Source organism: Pinus tabuliformis, chromosome 9 (genome assembly GCF_031772625.1).
Source record: "Pinus tabuliformis cultivar Carrire ecotype Pingquan chromosome 9, CPIR1, whole genome shotgun sequence".
In the NCBI taxonomy this organism is placed as follows: Eukaryota; Viridiplantae; Streptophyta; class Pinopsida; order Pinales; family Pinaceae; genus Pinus; species Pinus tabuliformis.
This window is the reverse complement of record NC_142307.1, coordinates 850,705,839-850,718,892: the sequence shown is the minus strand read 5'-3', so window position 1 is coordinate 850,718,892 and position 13,054 is coordinate 850,705,839. Positions and strand designations below refer to the sequence as shown.

Here is a 13,054-nt window from a genome sequence, read left to right as displayed (position 1 = left end):
TACCTTTCAAATTCTTTGCTTGTGGTAGAGTCAGCCATTATGCTGCCAAATGTTGTCATAAAGATAAATATGAAAAAGGAAAGGAATATGCAAAAGGAAATAGAAAACAGGTTGTGAATAGAAGGAGTTACTATACGCATGAAGATAGTGATGGCTTATCCAATAGTGATGAAGATGAAACTAACCAAGATTATAGACTATTTATGGCTTATGACAATGATGATTTTTTGGATGCCTTAGAAGAGGAAGACTTTCTTAAAGAAATTGCTAAACTCAAAATTTGTTTAGAAGAAAAGAATATGATCATTGAAATGTTGACACACAAACTCACTGAAAGAGAAAAACACAGTGAAAATATATAATGTGAGATTGTGGGTCTAAGAAAAGAACTTGAGAAGACAAAATCTCTTAATCTTAAATTTTCTAAAGGATCTGAAACTTTAAATGAAATCATCAAAGTTCAACATTCTCCTCTGATAAAGACAAGTCTTAGATATACCGAAGAATCATCTCAATCAAAGAAGTCATCAACCTCCACTAGAAGCTATCTTGATGCAGCAAAGACCAGTGAACAATATGTCAATTGTCAGCAAAGGCCTAAAATTACTCATCAGGTAAATCATACCCAATTTACTCCAAGGATGAATATCAGTAGAAGCTTCAACGAATAGGTAAACAATGCCAAAATATTCTATGATCACAAAAACTTCTTTGACAGGCAATTTTTTTCATGTCATAACTTTGGGCATAAGGCTTCTCAATGTGTTGCTTACAAAACCATCATGCCTAGAGAAGAGAAGCACGAAATCAAATGAGTGTAATAGGAATCAAGAAAAGTTCATATAATAAATTTTCTCCTCTATAAAATGAAGTAGAATGTTCGATTTGTAACAAATTTGGTCATGAAGAATCTGAATGCAAGAGCAAATTTCGACCATCACTTCAAAAGGAGCAAAAATCATTAAATCCCAAGATATGGAGAAAGAAGGAATCTCAATGAGAAATATGTGGCATAGCTTTGTATGCAGAAGGACAAGAAAATCAGTGGTACATCGACAATAGATGCTCCAAACACATCACAGGTGATAGAGAGAAACTTCATTCATATAATGCTTTAGAAAAGGAAAAGAATGTCTCATTTGGAAATGAAACTTCAACTATAATTAAAGGTAAAGGTTTAGTCTTCTTGAAAGAAAAGATTAAAGTTGGAAATGTCATGTATGTAGATGGTTTAAAGCATAACCTATTGAGTGTCAGTCAAATGTGTAATCAAGGAAATGAAGTTGTGTTTCTATCAAATGGATGTGTGGTTCGTGAGCTTGATACATGAAAGACGATGATCAAAGGAACAAGAAATCCAAACAACTTATACATACTCAAAGGAGGACAACAACAATGCTATCTAAGAAAAACCGATGAAAACTGGCTATGGCATAGAAGATTGGGACATCTAAGCTTTTCCCAAATAAGAAAATCGTGCAGGCTCAAGGCAATTCGTGATCTTCTAGATATCAACATCCTAGAAAATACCATATGCAAACCATGTCAAGTCGGTAAGAAAACCAAATTTCACTTCAATGAAAAAGAAGGATCAACAAGTAAGCCTCTTGAACTCATCCATACTGATTTATGTGGACCAACAAGGAAAAAGTCACCTCATGGAGAAGAATATTTTATTTTATTTATTGATGATTTTTCCAGTATGTGTTGGATAGGTCTACTAAAACATAAAGATGAAGCATTTGAAAAGTTTAAAGCCTTCAAAGCTTTAGTTGAAAATGAATCAAATCAAAAAATAAAATGTCTCAGATCTGATCGAGGGGGAGAATTCATATTAGATGAATTCTTTGACTTTTGTGAACAACATGGAATAAAGAGGAAATTCTCCGTCACAAGAACTCCTCAACAAAATGGCGTGGTGGAAAGAATGAACAAAACAGTTCAACAAGTGGATCAAGTAATGCTTGATGAATCTGGAACTCCTGCAACCTTCTGGGGTGAAGCTGCATTTGCTGCCATGACTATTCTCAACAAAGCAAATGTTCAGATAAATAACCATCAAACTCCATATGAACTTTGGTAAGAGAAGAATATCCTCTGCTAGGTTTGGTAATCAATGATTTAGAAAGACTTAGGGAATTTGTTGGAGAATTTGCCACTATCATAAGTAATCAACATTATCCAGTTACCGAATATTATGAAATGGCTCAAACCTATTCAATGGAGGCAATCATGTTAGCTCAGGATGTCTGGGATGGTTTACCTACAACTCTTTGAGAAAAACATCCAATGGGTTATCCATATTTTTGTTTGGCATTAAACCACACATCCTTCTATTAATATTCGGTTCTCAAGCATGGAAGTAGGTGGGTGGTAATTTGGTTCCACTTCCCCTTACTCTAGTTCCCAACAAGGTTTTACAAGTATCCCATTCATAGGGGCAAGGAAGAAGAGTGCTTAAATTAGATGGCCATGTATAAGACCTTAGGGTATTACAATATTGGGGAATTTTATCACCCAATTTACAACTGGGGAAACCTTCATGTCGGTATCCCCGAATCAGAATAACATTACATGGGGACATGAAACCAGATAGGTTGGGGGGGATGTTGGGTCTCTCCTTTGACAACATTTTTTTCTCCTAAACTACAAAATTTTTAAACCTTATCATTTTCACTCCCAATCTGTCCAAGTCCTATGTTTCATCATAGGTATACTTGTGTTTGTTTTTACCTAGACTCTTCTATTTAGAATTAAATAACTATTGATATCGATTAAAAGTAGAATATGGGTGTGTTTGGTTTAAAATAAGGTTATACTATATATATTAAGTGTGGTTTATAATAAGTGGTTTAGGCTACTGATTCAGAATTGAAGTGTTTCGTTACATGACTGTATATGGTCTTATATGCCTCAGTTGTGTATTCACAAGGTGCCACTTGAAGGATTTTATGAAATGTCATTTTGATTTAAAACGATAGGCCTTGATGGATCTACCTTACATTACAAGAGTATCCATAGATTGAATCCCAATGGTAAAACACTGCAGTTAGATGTCCGATGGCATATCAGTAGAATTCTATTTGCAAATATTTTAACAAAGACTATGGGTATTAGTTATAGCCAGACTGCCAACTGGACATATTCATGAGCACGTTTGATGCCAAAGGATGAGATTACATCTCTAATTATGTGCACAAGTTGCAAAGGGAACCATTATAATCTAAAGGAAAACCTATTGACTAATCTACAAGGATTTTGGGTGGAAGTTCTATTGTAAGGCTTTGTAAAGATATGTTGTACGAGTTCTAGCCTACTTTTAGAAAGTAGTTAATCCAACGATAGACATAGCACCTTGAGATCTCGACAGTGAGAAACTATCTTAGACTATTATAATTATGGTTAAATATGGTTATAGTTCCATAAGTGCTAAGTATAGGATCTAGAAGTTTGACGAACTGTCTACAGTTCGTAAATCTTAAGGATGAAAATAGTATGGGTTGATTGAGTCACAACTAAATCCAATACATGACTATAACAATTTACTTCATTTATATTTAAGTCAAATAGCTTAGATAAGGTTGAATCCCTGCTATACTTATTTTATATTATGTAAACTTTATATAAAGGAGAATGTGCTCAAAGCACAAATACTACTGTTGTTTTTAAAGAACATAGGCATGGACTGAGCCTTGAGTTGGGCCCAGTCAAGGCGTGGTCACATTCCATAAACATTTTGACTAGTTTTCTTAGTTGTCTTTGTCTTATTTGCATAGTTGTTATTTACATAATGATCGATATAGTTTGAATGAGGATCAAATAACTCTTGATTGTTTCTCTTTGTGAATACGCTTGTGATATTCAACTCTCAGTTTATATGTGCATGCTTTTTATTTATTTATTTCTGATATATGTTTGATGCAATAATGTAGTTTTATTCCTATGCAAAGTTTTTAATAGTTTTATTTTAATTTATTATGGTGAGTTTGGTGATTGGTTTGTTTTAAAGAAAATAATTATAAAATATTTAATTTCTATGGAATCGGTAATTAAAATAATCTTCACTACAGTTTTCATAACTTCTAAGCTACATTAAGTTTACCAACTAAGGATTTTTGGGTATTTGAGGAGCCATCAAGCTAACAATTAAGAAGTAGAACACTTTTAAACAAAACCACCATTCCCATGTGCTTAGTGTAGGTCATTTAATAAGTGAAAAGTCTTATCATCTATTCATACTTCACCAAATGCTTCATAAGTCTACTAACTTTGTTGATAATTAAAAGATAGTGTGTAACTCATAATATTTAAAAATCAATAAAAACACTCGTTACAAATCCCATTGCTTGGGTACATTTCCAACAAAGGTTCATTTTTGTGGGTCAAATCCACACAACCTAGTACCCCAAGGATCATGGGTGTACCTCCCAAGCTACATTTTCAACAAAATCACCTCCCATCACCCAAAAATTATGCTCAATTAAGGTTAGAATGGATTTTAAGGAGATTAGGAAAGCAACATTTTAAATCATAGTATAAGGGACATAAACATTAGTAATGTACCCCACTATTGTTGAGTCTATGAACTAAAATTTCTCTATGATGGAACATTAAGTTGAGAACAAACTTGTGAGAGATAATTTTGTAGGATTCCAAAGGAAGCCTAACCCTCTTGCTACACCTTGTGCAATGACCATTGACTGAATTTTTTTTCAATAATAAGAGGTTATTTGGGATACATATTCCTAAATAAATATCACAATTGGTTATTCTTTAAATATTTATGTTTTAGAAGCCTATGCTTGCTTTTCCCATTTAAGCCTCTAATATTCCATGATATGAGCTTCATGAGGGAGGAAGTTGGGTGGGATGAAACTTATCTGTCATGAGCTTGATATAACTTGAGTTCACCAACACATCACCCAATTATTTCAAAAGTTTTATATTCTCCTCTCCTCCTTATAGGCTTTGAGACCTTCTTTTTGAATGCCAATTTTAAAAAAAATGGAAGATGTACTTGTTGTCTTACTCGGTGCTTGATATCTTTGAGTTGATTGGATTTCGATAAAATATTATTGAACTAGTTGAAGTTGCTACTCTAATATGGAATTAGATTCCTATCTCTCTCAAGTAGTGGTGATGGATTGAAAATATAAATCATATATCCCCATGTCATCTCCATCATCAAGCTCCTCCATGTCTTCATCTACTTAGCTCATGTCCTCATCACTGTCCCGCTTGTTGTTAGTTGTATCATTGTATGTCTTTCACTTATTTGGCTACTTTGTTGGATCTAGGATTTTCTCTAAGGGGTCTTCCAATTGCTCTAGGATTTCCATTTCCTTGTCTTTGTAGTTAAGATTATATGCAAAGGATTTGGATAGGAATTCGTAATGATTATGAGTTTAGGGATCTACATTTTGTCGAAATGGTGTCTACTTCTTGTTGGGCCAACTTTTATTCACCACTTGCTCAAAAACTATAGGGTATTTTTTAGCCATGGGTTTAGAGGGGGAAGGGTGGCACTAAGTTAACATTCCCTTAATAGGTGGCCATAATCATGGCATTTATGACATCTAAAGGTATGTTCTTGTAATCAATAGTCTAATACCAATATACATCCTAATAGCTTAGACATAGTTTCCCTGAGAAGGGTTGTGAGAAATTAGTTAGACATAGGTATGAGTGTAGAATGTGTAATGGCCATATTTCATATATTCAATATCATGACAAAGGATCCCAATTTATTTCCTATTCCCTCCAAAATTTCTAGATCCCAAGACTCATGAGGAAGAGAATAAAAATGGACCCAAATTAGTGTTGTTATAAAATCTTCCTTGTCTGGACTAAACTTTTCTATCTAAAAGAAAAGTTTGAGCCCCACTAAGTTAAATAAGTAAGAACCATTTTGAAACACTTTGTCATAGTCCTCCAAATTGTTGACAGTTATTATGAAGAATCCCTTGGAACCCAAATTAAGATCAAATTTCGCTTTTGGCTTCTAGAATGTTTTGATCCACCAAACAAGGGCTTTCTTCTTTGGCTAGATGTTCATGAACTTCCTAATGAGTACATGGTCTTACATATATTGTACATACTTAGCCATTAGAAGCATGGTGGACTTTTTCTGATGTTAGAATACACTTGATCATGCATATAAAGAAAAGTTATCCTATCTCAAATTCAGAACCATTTTCTCTTTAGATACGATGTTGAGGTTTCTTGCCCCTTCTACACTTAAAGAGTCCTCTATGGCTTTACCATGATTAGTTAGTAATGGATTTGAGTGTTTCATCCCTTGCCCTATATTAACCATTACATTTGTGAAGGAGGAAGCGAACCCTCTCACAAATCGTTGTCGTTATTAAAACTAAATCAAAATCCTAACTTAATTGCATTATTATTATTTCCATCACAATTACAAATTAATATTTTTATCAAGTATATTACCAAACAATTAATATTTTAAAAATTAATAAAATTCAAATAAATGTATATTTTATTTCTTTTTCCAAAAATATTGATTAAACAAAAAATGATTTATTTACAAATTAACTTACAGTGTTTCATAATAATAATAGTTATTATAGCTTTAAGTGCGGATGGAAGTGAACTAAACACTAAGATTTACTTCTATGTATTGAACCAAATAAAAAGGAAAAGTATTTTATTATATATATATATATATATATATATATATATATATATATATATATATATATATATATATATATATATATATATATATATATATATATAGATATCTAAACAACTTTGGATCAGTTAATTACATTGTAAGGCATTTCCTTTGAGAATAACTTCCCTCTCACCCACCTGTCATCACTCTGCACCATCGGATTATATGTTAGACGATTGGAGGATGTTTATATTTTGGATCATCACAGGTGAAGGTAGTTGGAAGGTGAAGAATGTTGTGTAGGAAGGTGGCCTGTTATAAGTAACGCTGCCAAGGAATTTATAAAGATGCCCTAGGACTCTGGTTATTCCTACCTATTTTTGGGGCAGAAAACAAAGGCTGTGCTTTGTTCGCTAAGTGTTTGTCCTCCATGGACGACGCTACCTTTTCTTCTTCAATTATTCCTCATGCTGCTTCACCTTCCAAAACCCCCCAAGTAGTGGATTCAAACTCAGCTCATTTCCAACTTTGTGACTTGATATATTCTATGGGTAATCCCATGCTATTGAAATTTGTCATTATACTCAACATTCCAAACATTATCGCCACCCATGGTAGAGGTCACACTCTTTCTATAGAGGATATCTCTTACTATATTGTAGATTCCACCAAGAATCCCCTCACTTGGAATAATTGTATGAAATTGTTGTGTAGATAGGAAGAAAATACTTTTATGAAAAAGTTTGATTCTAGCCTGAGAAAATAGAAAATTCGTCACAAAAGGTGACTCGAAATTTCATGTTGATTCTTTAAGAAATAAGACAGAAGGGAAACAAAATATCCAACTTATAAATTGATACAATATCAAAATAAATATTCCAATGAATAAACCAATGATGATAACGAAGGAGGGAGAAGGAGGAGATGTTCTACTCTAACCACGTTCAATTTGCTAGTCTGCCCATTAATGGTTCAATCTGGAGTTGATTGGCTACAATGACTCATATTGGGTAGGTTGCATTGATGACAAGAAGTCCACTTTAGACAATTTTATGCAGCTAAAGATATGTGAAACACATGTTACGAATTCCAAATCCATAGAATCCTTTTGAGATTGGGGTGCTAACTAATTCATTGGGCCAACGAACTTCAATGGATTAAGGGTAAACTGCTAAAACTGATGATATAAATCTAAGGGGCCATCTTGGAAAACCACGTCTCGATCTTACTCTTCAACTGCACCCGCTCTTGTATATTATGTGGGTTCTTTCCTTTGGATCACCCATCTCAACTGGCTATAAATAAAATCAATCACTTGACCTTCTACGCTTACTTATGCTGCGGTGATTAATCAAACTTTTGATATGGGATCTTGCTTGACTTCCATGGGGAGATGAGACAGGAAATTATTATATAAGATGCGATTAGGTTGGGGACTACTTATTTAAGTTAACAACTCATTACATAAGGATGAGAGGGAGGGTCTAGTGAGTTGTACCACTCCATCCAGAGTATTAATCCATTCTGCCTCCTAAGCTTAGGGTTCATTAGAGTGTTGGAAACTGCTTCAGCATTATGTAAGATTAATTCGGTGATCTTATGAAATCCTAGTCTGTGCTCTAAATTATGATACTCAATCAGGTGGCCATGCTTATTTGATGTTTTGGAACCAATAGAGAATTTATTCTTTGTTTCTAGGAGAGAGACACTTGACTATTTACTTTCTGAAGCCCACCTTGCTTTTGCACCTATTTCAGCCATAGGTTTAGGATTTGAGAAAAAAATAAAACCCTAGAAAGGGAATTTCATGGCTAGATTGATTGAATTGATGGAAAGATCTTATGATTCATCACATCAGGAAACCTAATAATAAGTGGCACGGGCATTCCCAACCCTCCCAAATATTTGGAACCAACCACCTTCTTGATGAGCTTCATCACATTGATTTCTTTAGAAGAAAGAGCTTCATAACCATGAGGTCAAACAACCATGTTCCCATTATAATTCACCACAAAATATGGAGCTACCCACCCCTCGAATCTATACAACACAGAAGAATGAGCAATGGACCAAGAGACAGGTGCTGCAGCAACGCCTACATCGGCGCCATTAGAAAATAAGGGGCTGGGAAAAATCAGAACCAGAAGAAAAATAAGAGAGCCCTCCCTAGGTAAGCCACAACTACGAAGGGGGTTATGATGGGCAGAATCCACAATGCCTCAGCAAGCTAGGGGAAGCATCCCTTCCCACCTTTTTACCGTCTCTCGGGATTCAAAATGACATGGGTCATTATTGTAACGAACTTCTAACACAACGTTTACTGTAACTGCGTATGGTGATCCAATAAAGAAAAAAAAATCGTCTAACACATCAGATCAACGGGGGAAGATAGTACACAATGGCACATAGGGGAGTTCTTCTCAGAGGGAAACACCTTACGACATAAGTATTAGTTTGAAGCATTTTCTATTTTCTGACCTTGAGATTAATTAATACAAAACAACACAGAGGCATGTCATGCCTATTGTGGAATAGGGATTCCATAATTTTAATTTAATTATCAATAATTATTAGGTGAATTTAACCTCCAAAAAATATTTTAAAATATATGAATTTTGACTCACCTCTGTATTGTTTCCTTCATGATCCTTGAAACTATTTAAAACATTGCATTGCTCTTTACCACTAATCTCCTTTGTGTCTGCCATGTTCTTGTTTAAATCCAACAGATTCCGCTTAAGTAAATCTAACCCATTTCATGCAGTTGAAAATAATGTAGAGATCATTCAATAACATTTAAACCATTGTATCTTGAAAATCAAGCAAGTGTGGTCCATAAGCACCACAATGATAATATTGTTTTTTATATCAAAAGGCCACACCTCACCTTGGTTTTAAAATAATGGTCCCAAAATTTATTAAAATATTTATCCTTTATTAATTTTCTGTCCTTCCTGATAAACAATACATCACATCGCCACATGCAATTCATCATCAAATTATCCTTACCTAGAAAGGAAGCATAGAATTTTCTTGATTTATATCTTTATATCTCCTTGTTTTCATTGCTAGGTGATGAGAGTTTAGACTGAAATGACAATTATGTGTCATTCATGCATCAACATTTTTTTCTCTTGAGAATATGTTGTTCTATGTTATCTTTTCTTTAGGTATATTTCTTGCCAACCTGAAGAATCTTAATGTTTCTTTGACAACTGTTGAAAGGTAGAAAAATATCAACAAAAGGCAAGGACCATGCTACAATGAAATCTTACTACAATATTGTTGGGTGTGGAGCATGATTATCATCCTAATTTAGAGGTTTTTGTTTCAACCGGATGTATACCCTACGAAGATTGTACACCCCTCCATGTGGGGGGGTGCAGGGGGGAACTTGTCCCCCCCCGCCGGGGTTCTGGGGGGGGCCATCCCCCCTAGATGGGGGGTCTAGGGGCCAGCAGTTCCCTAGCGAGGGTTTCAGGGGCAGCGCCCCTAAAGCTAAAAACAGATGTAAAATTGCCTTGTAAAAGTATAGTAATTTCTAGTCAATCTGGGCCATTCATTAGGCGGATGATATGACGGTAGAGTTTATGTTTAGTTTATTGTTTTTTGCCCTAGAAGGCAACCCCTCTCTTTGTATGAGGGTATTGTATTGAGGCTATGAAATATATGTATATTCTTAGAGCGAGAAACAGAGAGGTGAGACTATGAGAGAAAACAAAGGATATTACAGCGGATTTGCTGTAGGTTGTGTCTCTTCATTTTTTGCTGGATAATAGAAAGGAAGGACTGGCTGTTCGGGGTGGATGTAGCCAAAACTGGGTGAACCACGTATATCTGTGTTTGGTTTTATGTGTTTGTGTTTTTCCGCATATTATATGTCTTGCATTTATTTGTCATATATAATATTTTTCTAACAAATATTTCTTCCTTAAGCCTTACAAATCATGAGGCATGTGTTGAAGTTAAATTGAGAGTCTAATTATGCCAATATGAATGCCCTGTATATAAATAAATAGATCACGGTTTTCTACCTTTGAAATTAGAGGTTGTTTTGGTACAATTCTTCCATATTTATTCTTGATCACTTCCTCCTGCTATAGACAACCTTAATCAATACAAAGCAATTTTTTTATAGTTTGAAACATGTGTCTACAAAGGATTATACCAATTTTGTAAATAAAATTTGAATTTCTGTGTGAATTAAGATCTACCCTTGAATAAAAATGCACATATCTCCAATTTGGAATTTGAAACCAAGAATAGCATCAACTACATCTCTTCTTTATAAAATTTCCCCCTTAAGCTCAATACTATGTAGTCCACCTCTATATGCTCTAAAGAGAGAGAAGACCCTATCCCTACAGGTAGTATCAACTCATTAGTGTGGGTTGAAGTGGAATTGTGGATATTGTTCTAGACTTCTAGTATTGTCTGGAGGTGCAAAGGATGACAAAAAGAGGGGCAATAGTGAATTGTATAAAAAAAATAGAATCATATAATTGAGGTTCAAATAAAGAAGTGAAAGAAGTAAAAGAAATGGAAGCCATTATGTGTATTTGTTTGTTGGTGTTATTGTCAATCTATCCATCAAAATATAATGCTTCTTTTACTCCACAAGATAACTACCTTATAGAGTGTGGATCAAAGAGTAACATTACAATGGGTAAAAGGATCTTCAGTGCAAATACCCCCTCCTCAAATTTGTCGATTTCCTCCAATGAAGAAATCCTTGCTAACACCACAAGTTCCAATCTAAAGGTTCCTTCTAGTATCTATTTGACAACTCAAGTGTTTACTCAGTAGTCATCCTATATCTTCAGTGTTGGGAACCAGGGCATAAACTAGGTACATTTACATTTCTTTCCATTTTATTTTCAAAAGTACAATCTTACAAGTGACATATTTTCAATAGGAACCCAAGACTTTGGTCTACTGTACAATTTACATATCCAGAATAGTTCATGTGTGATGAAAGAATATCTCATCAATATAGCTAAACTAACATTGATCCTGACCTTTATTCCTTCCAATAATTCCTTAGCCTTTTTCAAATTCATTGAAGTCGTTTCTATGTCGAAAACTCATGTTTTAGACATAGCTCAAACTGTGTCCCTCTCTAATACTTATAGTGGTATATATGAGCATGCTTTTTAAACAATTTATAAACTTAATATTGGGAGGTAAAATGCAGTTCAATGTACTTTGACGCTATGGGTCCTATGTGATAGCCTACACCCATTGTGACTAACATGTTGCCCATACAGACTATTACCACCCTCTCAAGAGCGTAACCTAGTTGTTTTTTCCTTTTCCCTATTTTTTTATTTTATCTTATTTTTCAATTGTCTTGGTATTTTTTTGGAATCTTAAGTTTAGTTTATGTAATTTGTATAATTTTAATGTTTTATATATTTTTATGGTGCTAAACATATTTATATATTTAAAATCATATTTTAAACAATTAAATAAACTAGATATTTCAAGAGCTTGATATAAATCTACTAGTCCAATCTTGACCATAAATGATTGGAAAATTAGGTAAACAATATTAGCAGTGAATGTTGTGAAACGACAATCATGTAATAGAATGGTATACGTAATTTGAATGAGGGTGAAGAATGAATTACCATGAGATGTAGGGGAATTGAACATAAACCTATTGATGGTAGCATTGAGAAGCACTAGGATATTGTTGGGATTGGAAGACTTGGGAGGATCTATTGTTGGGATTGGTAGACTTGAGAGGCACTGATCTTGGTTCCCTCTACATGATCCAATGTATATCTGTTGTGTGGAAGAATTGCTGCTTGTAGGAGCCCATTTCTGAAAGTTAACGACCATCTGAAGAGGTGATCGGGTTGGAAGGCGTTATGCTTCTCGACCCATTCATATGTCTCCTTTACAAGTGTCTCATCCCATCCAATACTACGAATATAATTGGAGCTTGCCCTGCTGTAGAACTCAACATTGAGAGCAATTGCACCTCCAAGAACTTTGGCTCTCGCTAGAGTTATTCCATCCTTTGTAACAAATGACTGCGCTGGGGTAGAGTAATTGTCAATCTGCCCCAATATATTTACAAAGGCTTTGGCCTTCTAGATTTCGGGAACCCCGTAGGGCGATGCTTGCCTTTCTATGAACAAAACCGAATACTTGGCAGATACCATGCAGCAAGGGAGCAACTAGTTGTTCCTCCTCAAACAACAATGTAGTCATATCTTTTTGCAACTACTCTCACACAATCCACACTCATAAACACAAATAGATTCTAATTCGAGGGTGGTGTGGAAGAGGATAACAACAAAAAATATACTTTATCGTTCTCGCAACTTTGGAGTTATTCAATCAAATTCTCTGTGGGCACTCTTGCTTTAGAAGCTGTAGTAGGGTTGATTCAAGAGGCTTGTTGAAGAA

At 34.6% G+C, this 13,054-nt stretch overlaps 1 protein-coding gene across 1 annotated transcript in view; it reads left to right on the top strand.

Moving 5' to 3' along the window:
• LOC149151457 (beta-glucosidase 13-like) overlaps positions 1 to 9,866 on the top strand; it is a 34,382-nt gene extending 24,516 nt beyond the window's left edge. The window contains exon 7 of the mRNA XM_089443165.1: positions 9,808 to 9,866. Within this exon, the coding sequence (XP_089299291.1) occupies positions 9,808 to 9,866 (59 nt within the window). The remainder of the gene's footprint in view (positions 1 to 9,807) is intronic.
• The last annotated feature ends 3,188 nt before the right edge of the window (positions 9,867 to 13,054 follow it).